The 19,900-nt window shown below is 43.2% G+C and overlaps 1 protein-coding gene and 1 long non-coding RNA gene across 2 annotated transcripts in view; one reads left to right on the top strand and one right to left on the bottom strand.

Annotated features, from left to right (window-relative positions):
* The window catches only part of LOC119031582, a 30,987-nt gene extending 13,307 nt beyond the window's left edge, over nt 1-17,680 (bottom strand). The window contains exons 1-2 of the mRNA XM_037120152.1: nt 17,437-17,680; nt 11,439-11,707 (exon numbers count right to left, since the gene is read on the bottom strand). Coding sequence (XP_036976047.1) covers nt 11,439-11,707; nt 17,437-17,680 — 513 coding nt within the window. The remainder of the gene's footprint in view (nt 1-11,438; nt 11,708-17,436) is intronic.
* LOC119030664 lies at nt 95-1,258 on the top strand. The gene is made up of 2 exons (XR_005078370.1): nt 95-456; nt 885-1,258. It is a non-coding gene; the product is annotated as an uncharacterized LOC119030664 (long non-coding RNA).
* Nucleotides 17,681-19,900: the final 2,220 nt, after the last annotated feature.

The following is a 19,900-nucleotide window of genomic DNA, read 5'->3' as shown; positions in this document are numbered from 1 at the left end:
AGCGGATCGAGGTGAAGAACCGGGGGAACGGGAAAGGAGCTGATAGGCTGGGGAAGCGGCGGGGACAGGGCAGGGCTAACGTGGCTTGATGCAGGGCAGGTGTGGAGGTGAAATCAGGCTGGGAGCTTGCAGTGCTGCGGGAGCCGTCCCGGGGTGACAACAGGACAGGAGAAAAAAAACAAACAAACGCGGAGACCATTCCATGTTATCGGCAGCAACATTGTGAAAAACGAGCATCCCAAACAGCCCCGGGCAAGAAGAACAGAAAACATGTCTCCCGTTTGTTTCTGTTTGATGAACGCAGTTGGAAGACGGGGTGTGACGGGCTTCACAGAGACAACACTTAACTTGGATTTATTCGATGAAAACTCCTTTTTGATTCTCACGAGTGGACTAAAGGGATATAAATGTTCGAGAAATGGACGCAAATTCTGACTTTCTGATCGCATTTAAAAGGTAAGGAGTCACCACCAATTTTGTCTCTTTTGTTTACCATGCAGGCACATCTGAAGGAATTGTTCTTTGGTTCTTATGGTTTCCTTTTTAATGAACTTCACTACTTAAATTCAAATCTGACCATGTACGGCATGTCCATATTGACATTGTTAAAACACAAACATCTTTATGAGCCACTTATTGAGCTGGTTTAAACACAGACGGCTTACTATCGCACATGTGTTACTTTAGTAGCGTGTTAACCCAAATAATAAGCAACACTGATACTGAAGAGAGCAAGAGTTAAAGAGATATGTCTTGCTTTGACTCTTTCCCTTTCAGTGAGTTGGGCTCACTGACAGTGTACGCCCCTGTCTACGGTTTACTTTCTGTGTTTACTGTAATAGTGATTATACATTCATAATATCTTCTTTTTTTTTCTCTTTCAGCCATGCCAGGCAGCACAGCTCCTCATTAGGAAGCTGGACGGATAGGGGATCATGAGTCTCACATGCCGTCAGTGCCAGTAATGTGGCGAACTAAACTGAACCTAGCAGTGTTGCTGGCTGGTGTTCGAGCACGGCTTGTGCACAGCTTGCGCAGAGACGGCGTGCTGTCACGGTCCCCGAGGAAGAGCTGCGGCGTTTGCCCGCTCTCGGTCCCATATGCCGGAGACAGACAGAGCTTGACAAATGGATGGCGGCGATGATAATTACATCGCTAATGATGATGTCCTTCTGTACGGAGTATGTGCCACATATGGCTCTGGTCTGTTACGGTTGACTAACAATGTACAAAGCTTGATAAACACTCAAAATTATAATGCTGTTCTCCCTTGAGCTGATGGATCGGCATCCAGGAATGCATTAGATTAATTTGTTTTCTAATGGCAGCATGCTTGGATATATGACATGTAGCTACGGTGTCCAAATCATCAGTACCGGCCCTTAAAGCTCTCGCTGCTCTGGACCCAGAAATCCAAAAACATCATAGTCTGTGCAACTATAAACCGCTAAATTGATCCATATCCTGATTGCTGCATGCACATATAAGCTCACTGCTACTGGTGTATACTGACTCCATACAAATGAACAATATATAGCTGTCAGTCTGTGGCCGATATTTTTCAGTATGAGGACGTTTACACCCACAGTCCGAATGAGTTGTATTGGTAGAGTTTCTAAAGATGTATTCTTCTCGATTTGCTTCTCTCCTTTACTGAATTTAGGCAACACTAAGTTGGCAGGAAGGCTTGGCATGGCCAGGGAGGGAATTGGCGAAATAAATAAATTACCTTCTCAGTGTGTGGGGGGGCTATTTTTGGTTCTTATGGCAGCTCGGGCTCCCCAGAGAGACTCCATGCTGCACTCAGGATCTATTAACAATTTAACGAGGAGACAGCAAAACTAGGTCACAGACAGCTCATCGCAGCGCCGTTGCTGCTCGTGAGCAGCCTCCCCACCACCACCACCACCACCACCACCAACGGGATGACAGCATGGAAGAGTGACACCGCTGAGGAATGATTGACTGAACGAGCAACATGACGCAACAACGACGGATTGCACACTGGGTTATAAAACGAGTTTTCTACGAAAACAACCTAATGATTTCAAAACAGCTGCACAGCACCGTCAGAGGTGAACAGCAACTTGCTCTTCTTTGATGATGTAACGGGGTAGAGGATGTGACATCACAGTGAGATATTTACAGCACAGCTAAGTCCAAAATAGAGCTTTTTTAATTTGTCTAAAGAAAAAGAAAATTAAAAAGCCCTGCATACAAACTTTGAAAACACAAAGCGCTTTCATACACTTGAATGGTTAGAAGGTATTATAATGTCTATGTCTATTAATCTTAGTTTAGCATGTTAGCATGCAAACTTAATTTAGAACAAAGTAAAGCTGAGTATTATGTAATGTCACTAATTTTCCAGGTATTGGTCTTAAGGTAGAGAAGTAATCACGATGTTTGTTCACAGTACCTACAGGGTCGACAAACTCTGCATCATGCACTACGTCACATACAGTTTAATCTAGTCTTTTTTCACAACGCAATTACAAAATGTATTCATCTCATTCATCTACAAGGCATGTCTGATGCTATCATTCCTCGCTGAAAACAACACACTGACTAACTAGTTTGGAGACCTAATTTACCTGTTGGGCCGCAGACTGAAGAACATGACAGCATGAGTTAACCACTAGTTTTCACCTGGAAGTGACTGTTGATGTAAGTACAACGTCACCGTGATTCGATCGACGTCACAAGCGAAAATCTTAGCCTGACTGATGTCATTAGATGGTCACTTCTGGTTAAAAAAAAATCATGATGGCGACAACTGTAATGCCAAACTCGTCACACTGGATTAACACATTCTTCTGTTTCCAACTCATTAATTCAAAAGCACTAATTCAAAGCAGTGAATTCTTTCATCTACTGTGTTAATGACAGTATCATAGAAAACAACAACAAAAAAAAACAAAGTCCAACTTCCAGTGTGACTTCATGGGATGGTGTATAAATAAAAATTGCTCCTGATGAGCAGTTGGTGCCTTGCATGGCAGCCTCCGCCATCGGTGTATGAATGAGTGAATGTGGCATGTATTGTAAAGCGCTTTGAGCAGTCAGTAGACTGGAAAAGTGCTATAAAAATGCAAGACCATCTACCATTTTTGCCACCATAAATAGCAAGATACACTTAAGAGCACATTTTGTGAGTCGTGTCATGCATTTTATGCTTTTCACGTGTCATTTAACGCCGTTAGCATTTTATGATTTCCGGATGTGCTGGAGAACAATGAAGGCAGGCTACCTTCATCATTTGATGCCGTTGTCTTCATGGTAACAATAATAAACACATGGGCTGTGTCCAAAATCACCCAGTCATTCCCTACTCCCTAGTGACTATATAATGAGTCCAATACAGTGCACTATATAGTGAGCTCAACGGCAGAAATAAAAACGCACTTTCGGACACTACTCCGGCGCCGTTAATGACGTCACTACTGTCGCGCAGTTGAAACGTGAATTGAAACATACAAGCGTTCGTACGCAGCGCAATGCATGATGGTAAATATTGCTCAGTTAGTGACCATCAGTTGTACACTATTTTTTCACTATATAGGGTATACTATTTCCCACTAGACATTCGGACAGCACTACAAAATGGCGTAGTCACTATGTAGTGCACTATATAAGGAGTCGTGAGTGATTTCGGACACAGCCATAGTCAGTGGTCAGTGTTGCAAAATGGTTGCTGTTCGGTTGGGTTCATATGAAGATGTTCTGAAAAAAACATTTATGTTTGCGGTAAAAATTGGTACTTACTTTACATCACTATGTTGTTACATATGTGAAGGAAGTCATGTCATGGTCTGTAACCGTTTTATCCATTTTTCACAAGGTCGCAGGGGTTTTTTCTGGAGCCAATCCCAGCTGTCCCTGGGCGAGGGGGTGCACCCTGGACAAGTTGCCAGCTCCTCGCAGGGCCCTCGCTGATGGCAACTGCACATCAGGCTCAATTTCGGGTTCAGCATCTTGCTCAATGACCAATGCCCTTCCGATCCCTAGTTAACCTGCTCTAAAGTGGAAGTTAAAAATCTAAACCAGGCTGACACTTCAGATACTATTTGAGATGTCCAGCTGAAAACTTCCCAGCAAAACCTGACAGAAATGTTCACGTGGCAGATGGTGTCTTCTTCTCATTAAGACCGTTGTTTTGGACAGAAAAGTTAGAAAATGAAAGCTGGCTGACTTCCTTATTCATCTTTATCTGACGCTGACGTGTTCACTAATTAAAGAGAGTCAGTAACTCCCCAGACTTCAGTTTAATTAGTAGTATAAATCAGGAGGACAGTTTTCAAGAAAAGGGGGTAAAAAGGAGTGAAAACAAGGGGAGCAAATATAATGAAGCTGAAATAACTGATCGTTAGCTTTAACGTTATCATTACACTCTGCCTCCAGCAGGAACAATTTCTGCGTTTAGATATTGTGCAAAGGGCTATGTACTAATTAAATTCACTTATTGCCATTAATATGGTAAGATTAAAATAAGTTTCAGTGTTATAGATGATTATATACCTGCTTAGGCATAGGGATGTAAGAGGTGCAGATAGGCGTTATCATTCGACCCTCGTGTTTGTTTCTCTAGGTCTTTGCACAGTCCTTTAGCAGCAAGATACACAGTTAAAAAATGAACAAAACATTTTTCCCTAGAATTTAATAGAGTTACTTACTGGTGAAGTTCAATGTTTGATCACATCAGCCAAAGAACAAAACACACGTTCTCTCACTGACTTATTTAATGTGTAGGTATGGTGGTAGAAGTCAAAGAGATAGACTGCATGGCAAGATAACCAATAAGGGCGAGTGATTTTTGGGGGGTAATGGGTCTTTCACTCACCTAAACATGTACAACAGCATCATTACACTGCAAGGAAGGTACAGTTTGCCTCCCAGCTGGAGTTATTCAAGGGAAACTAATGGCATAGCAGCATGGTTTTTCCCAAAGAGCATTAGCATGCATTAGGTGGGGCCACCCAGCAGCATGCAGCCAACTGTATATAGAATAGTTTCAAAAAGCAGCTGTAAACACTCTGAGGGCAAAATTGAAAAAGGGGGATAAGCAACATTTTTACTGCTTTTCTGCACTAAATAACGATACCTGCAGGGATCTATAGGGCTCATACAGAGGACAGTGAGTGACTGAGAGGCGGGGCGAACTATTTCAGTGACGAAGGCAGAAACGGATGTCGATTCACACGGGTAATGACGAGGAGGTCTTTTTATTTAGATGCTGGATCACTGCTCTCGTTAGCTGGCACACTTCATTGTGTAACTTGCAGGTAACCACAGCATGAGGAGACAGGTGAGGCCTTGAGCCAGTGGAGTTTTTTTTTTTTCTTTTTTCTTTTTTTCAACTGAGTGAAGAGTTTCAAAGCTGTATTAAAGGAATGGTTCACCAAAAAGTGAAAATGCTGTCATTACCTACTCATCCCTATGCCGGTTTTGCAGTCATCAAAACTTTCTGGAGCTTCCTCTAAATATAAATTAAAATGGAAAAAAAAAAGAAAAACAACTGCATAAAATGACTCCATACAGCTGGTCCAGCATAATCTAAGCCTGTGGAAGCCCTGAGATTCCAAACAGATAACAATGTTTTGTACTTACTTAACTTATTTCGCTTGTATTCCATTTAGGTAGCTCTGTGATATAGACCATTTTGAATCAGGTTATGGTCTCAGGTGTATCACTGTGTAGGGCATATGTGAATTATAATGGCTCCCTCTCTGTGAGAATATGCAGTTCCCCTGGGAAATTATGTGTGACATATGACGAGCCTCATGGTAAAGCTATATCTGAGCTTCTATGCAAAAGCTGATAATGCTACCATAGAACTGATCCCATTTTGGCAGTTCAAGTGTAATCTGCTCTATCTTCACCTGTGCTAACCATTCATCCCTCACTCACTGATGTCTGTCATCTTCTCTCTGCAAAAACCGGCAGAAGTCAGGATTACCCCCGAGGCCGGGGCACCGCAAGGGAACGCACCACCACCAAAACCTGCTGACAGTTTAGGTGGATTACAGATTATTTCAGTGTAATCTCTTCATTGTTTAAAGCGGGATCGGGGTCAGTCTACAAGCCTTGCGTCAAATCACGGAGCATCGAAGATTAAAATGTGTTTATATTTCAGGTCAACAAGTGTGAAATGGAATCACATTAAATCAACATGTGTCGGATGGCGTGTTTCCTGCAGCGTAGCAGAGGATTTTTTTTTTCTTTCTAATCACCACTTTGGTCCGGATCTCAATCACTTCATCAGCCTTAAGTCAGCAAAAGGGGGTTTTCAAGAAAATCCATCCCCAGCCACTTTTCCCCAACTCAGCTTGTTGTCCTTTTAACACTGATCAGCAACTTTTAACACTCTTATCTCATTAATTTAATAAAAAGGCCTCTAGTCCACTTTGGATGATGAAACAAATGGCTTTGCCAAGTAGCCACCACAGCCACCACTCTCAATGTAATTAAAGTACAGGCTAGGTGAACACAGCAAGAGACCACTTAAATGTTGATCCATTGATTGAGGGACAGTTCGTCACTAACTCCAGATATCCTCTGCAACGCTGCCTATGGCAACCCATCAATACTTTACAAACACATTTTATACAGATGACCGAGGCGTTGTTGTTTTATTCTTCATGTGCTGTACAGCCCCCACCAACATGCGCACATGCAACAAAGTGATTCAACGCCATAAAAATGACTTGACATCCAGGGGGCCCGTCGAATCCTACTAAATCTAATGTCAAGCAGCACTTAAGCACAGTGCGCTGCAATTAACCTGCAACGGAATTACAGAGAATTGACAAGAAAATCGTATTTCCACCTCTGTCCAGAGTGTTATTTGCATCAGCTTTTAGCAGCTGGGGTTGTCCGCTAAAAGCTTTCATATGAAACAGAATTTGACACCAAATACTGCCCAGTAACACCCCATTACACTAATGGAACAGAGGATTCTAAAATGTCAGAAATCTGAAAGTGTAGGGGTAAATCCAATTTATCACAACATGAGTCTGATTTTGGTAGTTTTGGCCATCTTCCAATAGGGTATGATTGTACCTCATAATCAATAAATCATTTATTACTACAAAAACAAGAGAAATTTGAGACACTAAACGGAAGCAATATCATTTAAGGGCGACCGAGGCCGAAACAAACAACAAAAGAATTGACAAGAGCGCTGACACAAACACACAAAAAGAAAATGGCTGCTCACCCTCGCAAGGTTATAAGAGTTACATTTCAAACTCCCCCTGCTCACCAATTACATTGATATAGATATGACTTGTTTACAACCTGACTATTTATCTCACTGATCGTTTTTCTTGATCTGTCAGGTTTTACTTCAGGGATGCTGCTTTCCTCGATCCAAGCAATTACAATAATATTAACATAAGTGATGGGAATCATCACCAAACCTACAAAAACAGGGCTAATAAATAATAATTGTACGGTGGCTGCGAGCACTCTGCCCTATGCGCTCACTGTGCGTGACCAGAGTCTTCCACAAGACTTTGCGTGTCGGGTTTATTGTCTACATTAAATATGATAATGTGAAGTGTTTCCTTAAATGTGATTAAGACACACTTAGCAATGATGATGGCATGATCACAGTACACAGCGGGCCGAGCCTGTCGCTCAGCAGCTAACCCGGTTAGCACACAGCACACACCAACAACGGTTAGCAGTTACCGCGGGGCCACGCGGTCTTTTTGGACTACGGTGCATTCGTGATGGCTGTTTCGCTTGAGTTTATATGAGTGTAGCGTTTAACTGTGTCGTTGACTTATGTATTTGTTAGATTAAAAAAGCTAAGAGAGCTCGCTGAACTTTAGTGAACTGTGATCCAGCTGCCTGACAAAGTAAATTTAGCATCTGAACAGCATGTTTAGTGTTTAACACTGTAGCGTGAGACCATGAGAATTGCATGTTACAGTGTGAAACACCATCAACCACTTAATGTGTCATCATCGTGCATGGTAATCTGAGGACCTATCCACACAGGACACGTGTCACCAGGGGACCTCGCGTGACTCTCCCCCTGTTTGTGTGTCCTGCGGTGCATTCACACAGTACAAGCAAAGACTGTATCTTATTCACATTCACTGATAAAATCCTCTACATTTCGCTCCTTTGTAACATCAACATTTCGGAAGCGTAGCTGCCGTTCTTTGGCAGCCACAGCATATCACTTAAAGTTGTTTAAAGTCAATAAAAAGATGCTTTGTGGCTGTAGGTGAATATGACAACCTTCTGATGCTCCTAACCTCCTCCGTCATCACTGTCCCCTGAGCCACCAGGCTGCTGTGCGGGTGCGTCTCCTTGGTGTGAAAACATCTCCCGGTGTGAAGTGTGAAACTAACAGGTAATGGGGTATGGAGGAAATCATTATTGTTTACTGAAAAATCTCAAAAGTGGAACGGATGTATCTTGGCAACTGCGCACAGTCGGCTGAAGCCTCTCCTGCAAGAGCCATCTAATTAAAGTTTTGTTGTACAACCTGCGGCTTAAACGGAGGAGGAGTAAGTCCCCGGATCGTCATGCGAGCCCGACAGCGCAGCCAATGACACTAATGACAGTGGGTCACACTTGCATAAGAAAAAAATGCTTCTTGTCTGTACAAGAACCTCTAAAAATATCTCAAATTGAAGCTTCCACTAATGGAATACTCATTAAAACGACATGTTTATGAGTGATGATCATTGTAAATCACAGTCAGCCAAAAAAAAAACGTAAAACGATTTGATTCCGAGAAATATGTACATCAATAGGTCATATAAGATTTACACTAACATGTGTTGAAGTGCATCTTGCATGAGACTGTTTTTGAGACTGCTAAAAAAAAAGAAAAAGAAAAAAAAAAAGAAGAAAAAACTGAGCGCATGTCGCCAAATTCGCTTTTGATTTCGGTCTCCGTGCACTGTAGTCATGATTTGCTAGATAGTGCAGCTTCAAAGTGCAGAATTGTTCATCACTATGGCGACAGACCACACGTTTAAAGCTACTTTCACCACAGGAACCTCAAACTGCCTGATGTTTATGAGCACAGCTGAGGATGAATCAGCTGCAGCACTAACACTACAGACTCTGCTATGGCATCCTCTCTTCACATTAATCCTCCACAGTGTAACAATTCATTTGACAATATTGTTAGCTTTTTTAAAATACTGCCAAGCCGCACAATTTAAATGGCGAGTCTTATGTTTGATTTTTTCATATTTGTATCAGTCTGGCTGTCGAATTGAGTGTGCTGCTGTGATGCAGTGACAGTGAAACATGGCTTTATGGATTTTATTGAAGCGAGTATAAGTAACACACCGCTTGTACTTGCCTGAGATTATCTTATCGCCCCTGGAGAAACAAGCTGCTGTATATTTATCAGACACGGGCACTTTATAATCTCTCAGGCTCTGAAGGCAAGACGGCGAGCAGTAATTAAGCAAGATTTCTCTCCCCTGTCTATGAAACAGTCCAAACTGGACACATCATACCAATTCAATAGAAATTCAAATCCCCTCTCCTACTGGTGAGAGTGCCAATTAGAAGAGAGAATAAAGGTAAGAGCAGTGGAGTGTGGAGGTAGATGGAGGCTGCCATTGATTTCCATTGAATTATTCATTTACTCAGCGACATACCCCTCGTCTCGGCCCCTCTCTGCTTCTTCTTTTTTTTTTTTTTTTTCCTGGGCATGCGAAAAATCCATCCCTGACACGAGATGCGGCTGAATTTTCCGGGAGTTTTCCTGTGTGTAATGTCTTATTTATAAGACGCCAACTTCACTCCCTGAGCTGTACACAAGAGGGTAGGAGAGAAGTCAGCAACACGGGCGTATCTTGTGTGTGTGTGTGTGTGTGTGTGTGTGTGTGTGTGTGTGTGTGTGTGTGTGTGTGTGTGTGTGTGCGTGTGTGTGTGCGAGCATGTACAAAGAGACATCACGAGTCGGTGATAAAAGATTCACAAGGACTGAAGAGGCAGCTGGTGATCACAGCAGTGTACATGGAGGAGGAGCGCTGATTAAGATTCTGAAGTCATTATTACAAGATATGTGTGAAAACATATACCGGCCCATATATAAATGTCAGAATTATTTTACTCCTTAACATTGTAGTTGGCATTAGCCTCAAAAATCAAGTATGCCTCATTACAGCACTTTGTTTTCTTCTATTTCAAAGAGCTCCATCGGCTCGAGTACAGCAGCTGCCATGGCTGGACACCATCCATCGACACGTGCGACAGATTTAAAGCAGCCTTGCAACTGTACGTGTATGATCAGCCTCGAGTCAGTCCAGTTGCTTTGGGCGGACAAACTCGGGGTAAGTTCTCGTTGGAGCCAGCGCTCCCCCGTGCCCGCTGTGAGAATGTTTTATTTCTCCTGGTTAGCAGCCACGCCTGAATAATTCATTGACCATAGGATGTGCTGGTTGCCAGTGACCCAACATCTTCCACTGAGAGGACTCTTGCAGGGTGGTGGTGGTGATGGTGGTGGTGGTGGTGGTGGGGGGGGTCTCTTCTAATCTTTGCTCTGACATTATCAGAGACTCATCTCCCCACTGAGTCCACCTAACAAGTTGCAGTGCATCGGTGTCGTGAAATGATGCGTGAGACCCAACCGCGCGGGGTCAAGCGGTGCCTCCGCTTCATCCGGCACGCGCTCACGCTGGAATGGGCTTCGTTTTTTTGTTTTTTTTTGTTTTTTTGAAATGTCAAAGTTAAGCCACGTTAAGCCATATTTACCAACAAGGACGCATTCGGCAGCCTCCTGGACTGTCACACAGGCTGTCACTGGAAGTTTGAGATTAGAATCTCAGATGTGCTGCTGATTTCACATACTCCCTCAATAAAACGTCACAGTCTGTTAATGTATGTTGGCCAGATGTCAGCCACATCACAGCCTCAACAGACACATGGAAGAACTGACATGTGCACAGTCGGAAACTGTCAGGTTTGATTCAAGGGTGCAGTGTCCAACCAGTTATTATTATTATCATTATTGTTATTATTATTATTATTATTATTATTATTATTATTATTATTATTATTATAATTAACAGTAGATTGAATGCAAAATCAAAGATCGCACACAGAACCATGCAACATTCAAGCAAAGATGTCAAAGTAAAAGTCAAATATGAAGCTAATTAAAGTTCAGGGTTTAATTAGCGCGACATTTTCAGGCGAGTCCATCCGGCAGGTTTCAGTCCACTTGTGCGTCGCAAGCGTCTCCACCTCCAGACGCACACGCGCGCACACACACACACACACACACTCACACACAGGTCTGTTAACTTCACGGAGCGCCGAAAATGATCGGACTTGTTGTTTTTAAAGCAGTTGCGGAGATGCTGAAGGGTGGCAGAACACACACACACACACACACACACACACACACACACACACACACACACACACACACAAAAAGAGGTTTGCGAGCACCTTACCTCGCTCATGGCTGCGCTGCGCTGCTCTGCTCTCTGCGTGCGTCCGTGTGGATCCCGGTGATGTGCGTCGCGCGCCGGCCAGCTGGTACACTCCTCTCCACGAGACGCTCCGCTCCACACACGCGCCGCTTTTATAGCGCGGGCTCTCCTCAGCGCATCGCCACGAAACCAATAGGCACGGGTCTCCTCGTCTTCAGCTCGCGCACCGAGGACCTGCCTCCAGTATTTCTCAATAATCTGACACGTGTTTGGCTTGTTTTCAGTTGCTGCTGTCAGGTGGACACAGAGGATGAGGGAAATTACGGATTTAAAAAAAAATTAAAAAAAACAATATTAAAAAAAAATCAAGAAAAAGTCTACATCCCCAATAACGTGGATGTGTGATATATTTTGAACAATCTGCATGCACATTAAATGAACAGCACATCAAATACTCTTGGGGGCACCACCATGGCCTGAGGCTTCATCTTTTTTGAAAGAGATCCTCTTCTATACTAAATGAATCATGTATTGTTTCTGGACCTCTACCTACATGCAGCCATCCCCCACACTATAGGCCACAGGTACGTATTCGTACTCACCCTCACTTGGACTTCCGTGGATGCTTTATAGATGTGAATCACGCTGTATATATTTGACATTGGGCACTGGGACTGATCTACAACAAAAAACATCCCTTAATTAAGTATGAATATAGCCAGAGCTGCGGCAGTGTACATGTTTGAAGGCATACCCTGGTAAGAAACTTGATCGGTTATAGCACTGCATACATTTGGTTGCCTGATTCTACCATATTATTGTTACTAGAAAAAGAAATATTTCAAGTTTATCTCAAATTTCATGTCTGTCAGGACATAATATTTCGTGATGTTATGAAGGATTGATGAAGGATTTGTTCAAACCCCTCCTTAAAAATGTGCACCTTAAATCCTGCATCACACTGAGTGCAGAGTGCAGAGTGCTGAGTGTGTGTCCTCATAGGCTCACTGTCAGTTGTAACCTCAAACAGAAAGGAATTTCTGTTTCTTGTGAACATCGCTGTGAGTTACCGATGAAAAATACCAAAAGCCAACATGGACTGAGCTTTTCATAACCTAATCAGGTAGTTTTGTCGCCTAAACCAAAGCGAGCAGTTTTCTCGCCTAAGCCTAACCAAACTGTGACGGAAAACTAAAAACATTATTTTCAACATCTGAAAACGATACATTGACTGAGCCCTAGAAAGGTACATTGATACATTTGTGACATCCCATCAGTGTTCTTCGAGGTCAATCTGACACAGCTGATGATAGATCGGTTGAGCAGACAGAAGGGACACTGGTGCTGTGATTGGTTGCTACCTCATCAGAAGCTTACGGTGAAATAATCAATAACAGCTTTGTTCGGGTTAGGGAGAGTGGGCAGGCTCCGCAAGTTGGGCTGCGCCTCTATTCACACTAGGCTTAAGCACAGCAGTTCTAACGTTACTTGGTTTCTGCAAGGGGTGGTTTAACACCAGGCTGCCCACCGTTCAGACACATGGCTTGTCCAGTCGCTCCAATCCAGACTGGGACTGCCAAAGAGATTGGAGTGTTTACTGGGGAAACTACAGGTCAAACTCCCATGTATTAGCAGAGACTCTGACTTTGCTATTATCTCCCCAGTCCTACCCATAGGGATCGAATATAAAAAAACACTTTTTTCCTCATGTCCCTTCCAGAGAAGGTCAATAAAAGTCTATACAAATTCTTGACCACACACAGGACATAAACCCAACTTGCTCACGAGATGGTTACCTGCAAGATCCATAAATCTAGAGGTGATTGCTAAGTATGAAGTCTTTTTCCATCTTTAGACTCTATCACCTGACTTCCTGAAGACTTTCTGGCAGAAAACGTTTCATAGGAGATAACATTCCATGTTCATAGATGTGAGGTCGAACACACCAATTATTGAAAAGCAACGTGAAATCAGGGCACGGGCTGAGACGGCAGCAGACCTCGCAGAGGCGTGCACGGCAACGTCCTGCAAAACCACACCCATCTGGTTGAAATCCGTGTTTAGTGTGACCCATAAGGTGACAAGTGGATTGAGAGTGCTAGAGGGTCCAGCAGGTGGTTAATCCCCGACAAGTGTCAAACGCTGCGTTGTGTTCAACAGCTAAATCTTGCTCTTCATCGAACACTATATCTTTCAACACATGTGCATGTGTTTGAGAACAGTCGTTAATCATTTCTCATTGATCGTTAATCAAGCTGTGTTTGGCATACTCTAAATTTGTCACATTTTAATCAGAGCCTCTGCCGCTTAGAGCTCCAACTGAGCCAGTGTCCCTCAGGATCCACATTTGGGGCTAATTGATCACCCGTCACTCTGAGCATTGATTTATCTGGATTGCTCACAGACACAGAATCCCATCAACTACTTGAGTTACGGCCTCGGTCTTAAGCGGCACTTAAGTTTGATCAGGAGCTCACGTCACTATTTTAGAATTGAATAAATAAGTTACAGCCATTTATCAGTTTTTACATGATACATGTTGTATAGACAACCCTCTAATGAGTGTTGCAGCAGGAGGCTGGGAGGAGGCAGCACAGCAGTGTGTGGATGAAATGCAGGAGAATTCATTCAAAAGTATATCCACAGCAAAAAAACAAGACCAAAAAAAATTCAAAAAGTTCAATATTATTTTAGTCTTACTCTTCAACTTATTTCTTGTCAAAACATGTTAAACACTAATGTCTTTGCCTTCTAGTACTAGTGCATTATTCTGTTAAAAGCTGCTCGGGGTATTTTTGTGTAACATGCTTCAAAGAGAGGAAAGGCTCCAGGATTATCGGATATAATCACACTCACTCTGGAGACTCTACTGCCTTTGCCCGCAAATATCGACATTGTTCATGTCTGCATGCCATAGAGGAATATAATGTTGATATTTTCATCAATCACTGCACTGTTTGCTGCAGAGGGATAAAGGAAGTGTATTTTTTTTTGCGTTCCAGTTCATCACTGAGAGGTGTGTTGCCTAGATATCTAAAGCAGCAACAATCCATATTTTTAGAACAACAGTGGATCAAACGACTGTGTGAAATGCTGCTCGTATTGACAGACACGTCACCTGACTCTGCAGTTATCTTTAACTCTGCTGAGCGTTTTAGCAGCTTTCAGTTCATTGTTTTGTATTTTTTTTCTGGTGTTTGTCTTCACTACGCCCATAGTGTCGCCTGTTTTCGGTGAAAGAGCTCTAAAACCCACTGTTCACTATCTGCCAAGCATCGTCAACTAACTGGTGAACACAGTGGAGCATTTCGCAGCTTAGCCTAGTACAGATGTGTTATTCAAACTGGACTTCCTGGATTGGATCACATGTCTTAATACCCACTAAAGATTCCGATATTTCTCTTAGGAGTAAGTGGAGACAGAAATAAAGGGGCCAGAGACACGACGCCAGATAAATACTAATGTGCATGCTTGAGGTAACTGTATGCTAATAAGTTTGCCACATCAACCTAAATACATTACATGCAGTTCAGATAAGGTGTATAAGACAAACTGGAGTTTCCACACAATACCACAGAAACGATTACTGTCAGTTTGAAAAAAAAAAAAAAATCTGCATTGAATTTCTGAAGGAGAAGACAAAGCGTCTACATGTACATTCAAGTTTTTAAAAGGTGACAAAATAATATACAAACATTCTGTTTAAATGCTAACATGTTCTGTTGCCTGAGAGCCTGCCCTCTGCCTGTATTTTCTTATTTTCTTAAGCTGGGCTCAGACTACAGTAGTGTCGGGCGGATTTAACCCTGCTTTGCCCCTCCCAACAATTGGAGGAGCACTCTGGTCCGAGAGCTCGGTTGCTCTTGAAGGTTGGCCCAGATTATCTGTTAACGTGAGGGGTTTATAGATCCAGTCTGAACCTTCCCAAACTCTTGCAGATTCATCTGGCCTGCCCACCAATATCAAATTTGTTTGGCTGATATTGTTCTATTAAACGCGATATCAAACGTGTTTGATATTTAGGATTCAACATCTGGACTACTGCTATTTTATCCTCACAACAGCCAATGAGACAGAGATCCTGGAGCAGCTGAGAATGTTGCCCAGCAGCAGTAAACAACTCTAGCCATTGAGGCTAACGTTAGCAAGCATACTACTAGTAATGGGTAATAAGGATCAGTATGTCTCTCTGCTGATTTTATCATCCAGACTCATTTCTTCTGCCTATTAATTTCTCAGTGCGAACTGTTAACGTTACGCCTACGACTGCAAGTGATCTTACATTTGTTTACATTTGAGATCACGTGAGAGAGATCATGTGCGGTGCTGCATTGTTCCCCTCTGGCACGAGACTCTTCATAACCTCCTGTAAGTGTGTGATGTGCCTTGTAGTGATTTCATGTTTGAGATTACAGACAAGACTATCAGTGAGGTTTGCCCTTATGCGTGTGATGCAACCCGACTTCACAGTCGGTTAGGATTTTAAAGGTCCTGCAGTCTGAGCCCAATCTCAGTCTTGTGCTTTCTTTGGGGTGTTTCTGGGCGTCACCCTTTGGGCATTAGGTGTGTAGCCTCCAGTCAATGACAGTGCAAGGTTTTAAAAATGTAGTGAACGGGTTACATTACTGTCTCATCTCTCTACTCTTCTTCTGTGTCATGAGCTGTAGATCTCTGTCTGTTTGACCGAGGGTGGGGTAGACACACACACACACACACACACACACACAGAGCAGAGAGGTAATCACCACACAGGATGAAGTCACATTCATACTGTAGATCACTTGACCCCAGCTGCCTTCGTTCTCAGTTTAAGCCAGGAAAGAGCGGCCAGCTTTGAGTAGTTTGTTTTTTCAAACTGCAATCAAAAGAATAGGTATAGGTAATCTTTAATGCATCTGTTGTGCTGGATGATCGCTGTTGAGTCACATCATGAAATGGATGGATGTAGCCAATCTTTTATTGTCAGAAAAGATGTGTCCACTCTCACACAGATGTAATTGGTCGTTCTAAAGGACGATTAAATGCTGCAGAGGCTGGGGCTTATAAAATGACCACGCTTAGTAATCCACTCTACAGTATGTAGTTGGCCTGATAATGAGACTGAATTGCTGTTTTCACGTAATTGAGAAAGTCTTAGGTGTGGGCAGCCGTTCGGAGGTCTGGGACCAGGCAGATATCTATTTTTGCTGCATTGTGAACGCAATTATGGTAAACACACATCCAATTCTGCACGCACAGAGTCATTATTGCTGCTGGCAAGAATCAAAGGCAATCACAGGGCCGCTTTAAACTGCTTGGACTTGTTTTCATTTGCGGCTCATCGATCGAGGCGGTCATTAAAAGAGCAGCGATGGATAAGAATACGAAATAATGATGTAAACAGGGGGCACCATGAGGCTGACAGGGATCTACTGTAATGAGTCAGGGCTCCAGCCTGAAGATAGGCAACTGAGGAACATTACTCACTATTGTCTTATTCTAATAAGTGAGGTCTCATTAAAGTGCCATACACCAGCGTTTGATATCGCATTCATTTTTGATACATTAGTGCAATTACAGTGGCAGCAACAAACAAGATCATAGCGTTGCTGTGAAGACTCTGACATGGTCACATGCACGCTAATCATTCGACAGTCATCATTCTGAATGTGACAGTGTTTCGGGTCATGTTAACAGCATTATTCACTGAGTATTATGCATCAAACCTTGTTCCAAAAATGGCATTTTCAGATTAAGTCATGTGGAATACGCCGATATTAATCAGGTTTTAGCAATCCTTGGAAATGTATGCAGCTTCATGAACATGCGTTTGAGTTTTTAGACCCCACTCTTGCTAAAGTAGCCACTTCTAATCAAGAACATGGTCTGATGTAAATTTGCGAATGGCAGTGGTGAGGAGGCGGAGGGAATAAATAGAGAAAAAACTTGGTGAAATCACGGGTACTACAGCAACAAGTATATGGGTCTTTCCCTTCTTTTCTTCTTGTCTCTCAACAGCCAATAGACTGTGGATCAACACATCTTGGCCCTGTATGAATGCGCATGTCATCCCTCTCCGACAAAACTTCCTGATCTTCGAGGTTGGGGTTGTCCTCTCGGATGCCCATATTGTAGAGGACACGGGCAAACACGATTATCGCGTCAATTTCATGGATGTCTGCAATGTCGATGCCCATCCTCAATCCTGGGAACCTTTTCTTCAAGAGACCAAAGGCTCGCTCGATGACCTGATGCTTTGATGCAATGGTGATGGACAAGGACATGGAGCGAGGAGCCAGGGTTGCGCTTGATAAGCAGCGTCTCCTTAGATCTGAAATTCGCCGGCCCCTGTAAGCCTCTGATGTACAGACTGGACTTGTGGAATCCATAGGCATCATGCATGCACACAAGCCAACTAACGCTGATGTTGATGAATTTCAGATTCTCTCTTCATGCTCTCAGTTGGACCTCTGTTGTATAACTGCTTCCTGTCGAGAAATGTTCTATCATCTGCACCCGGGGGCTTGCAGCTGGGGATATGACTTCTACCAGTGCATCCAAGGACTCCTGAAACGCTCAAGGAGGTGATGGAAACAGCACTGATTTTGCTGCTTCTGACTCTGCATCATGTTCTGATGACTGAAGGCTCTGTCACACCAAAGACGCATGGCGTTATCCCCAGAACCCAGATACACTGCACAGAAGAGCAAGTTTTCTTTACTGCTGTGACGGCTTTTCAACCAGGCATCGTCTAGCTTATTCTCTGTCTGCTCCGAAGGTACACTGAATAAGTACCAGAACAAGTTCTCTCAAAATGATGGCACCATGTTCCCCCAGTCATTTTGTGACTAGCAGAGTTTGACGCATTTTGCTTAACCGAATGAACAAATACCATAAAATGTAAGCAATTCATCTCACAGCAGAGCAGCCAGAAGGTGGCCGCTGGTTTGTTTTTTCCTCCGTGGCGTCGTTATCTCTCGTTAATTACCCAATAAAACTTGATTGTTCTGACGGATCTATGCCTTTTTTTTTTTTCTTTTTTTTTAAAGTTTTCTCCCCCTCCCTCCAGCAAGTGTCTCTTCCATCTTCGCTAGTCATCACCTCTAAATTGTGCCATGGCTTTAGGAAAAGGAACGTGTCAGTGCAGACAATAAAGGCAGAGCTGATGCGGATCAATGATTTCTTCACGAAAATAAGGTGAAAGGACAATGAGGCAGGGGGGCAGGTAGAGGTGACAGGGTGGTCTAAAGGAACGGAAGGAACGGCAACACTGACAAACTGGCAAAAGCACAATGGATCTGGGTCATTATATCTATGAGGGGGGCTGATAAGGGAATGAAGTGCAGGGTGGGGAGATGGCCAGGGAAGCTCAGCTGATGGGAATGAGGTGGTTACAGGGCACGAGGGCGAAGACTAAAATGAAATTGGCTTGGGGAATTGGACATGTGGGTGAAGTAGGGTCGGGCAATACTACCATGCGACGATAGAAGTGTGTTAGTTTGATAGTAGAGATTTGGCCGATACCATTTCAGCCACAGGAGCAATTCCTGAAGCCTGAAGTGTAATGTGGTATTAGGTCCATGTGTGACTAGAGCAGGGAGCGTCAATAAACGTAGTGCTTCGTATTGAATTCCACTTGCCAGTGCCGTGCTTGCAACTCCTCTGTCGATATCACAAACATGTTTAAATATATGTGTAGTCAGTTTGTGTAGTCTAGCGTTTCCCTTGTATGAGCTAACCTTAGACATCGGAAAAATGTCAGGTCGGACGGTCAGGGTGTCTCTTTTAAACATCTTGTTAACTTTCTTTTTCACTTCAGTATAGATGAACCGAGCACAAAGCACATATATATATATATATATGTTTAACAGCGAATTAGAAAGTGGGACGAGGTACTTTGGAAGGGTCAGTTGCTGTACTGTGATACATACTGTGATACATAATAGCAGGCATGAAAAAAAAACAGTGGCAGATATCGTGGCATATGAATGTGCTCCCAAACAGATTGAAACAAACACATTTTCCATCTAAACTCGTGTCATCTGCGGCCGGTTTTATGGGAAATGCGTCTGTTATTCTGTGACTGCTAGAATGTAAAGCTGAGTTGGGACTGCGCCCAGGGCCGCGCAGTCGACGAGCGTATTGGCTTTGCAGGGATCAAATCTGCAAACTCCTTCTAAACTCCAAACCTACTCCGTCTCCATCTCATGGAGACGTATTGACAATCTGACAAAGTGAGCACTCAGCTATGTTCTCTGTTTGCAAGCTCCAGGGTTATCCATTACTGCACGGCAAGCCCTCCCTCTCCCTCAGTCTCACAGTTACCGGCTTCATTCTGCCTCTCAAGATGCTGCTGAGGCATTTATAGATAATAGCTTCTACCTTAAGACCTTCTATTTTTGGTTATTGTCTCCCTGAAGAAGCGTCTTTCAACAGTTTCTGTGACAGTTTTGATTGGTGCATAATACTGCACGAGGCACGGTCTAAATCAGTCCCATTTGCAT

The sequence above is a fragment of the Acanthopagrus latus genome, chromosome 13, assembly GCF_904848185.1.
Source record: "Acanthopagrus latus isolate v.2019 chromosome 13, fAcaLat1.1, whole genome shotgun sequence".
In the NCBI taxonomy this organism is placed as follows: Eukaryota; Metazoa; Chordata; class Actinopteri; order Spariformes; family Sparidae; genus Acanthopagrus; species Acanthopagrus latus.
Note: the sequence above shows the minus strand (reverse complement) of the source record. Positions and strands in the feature narration are given on the sequence as shown.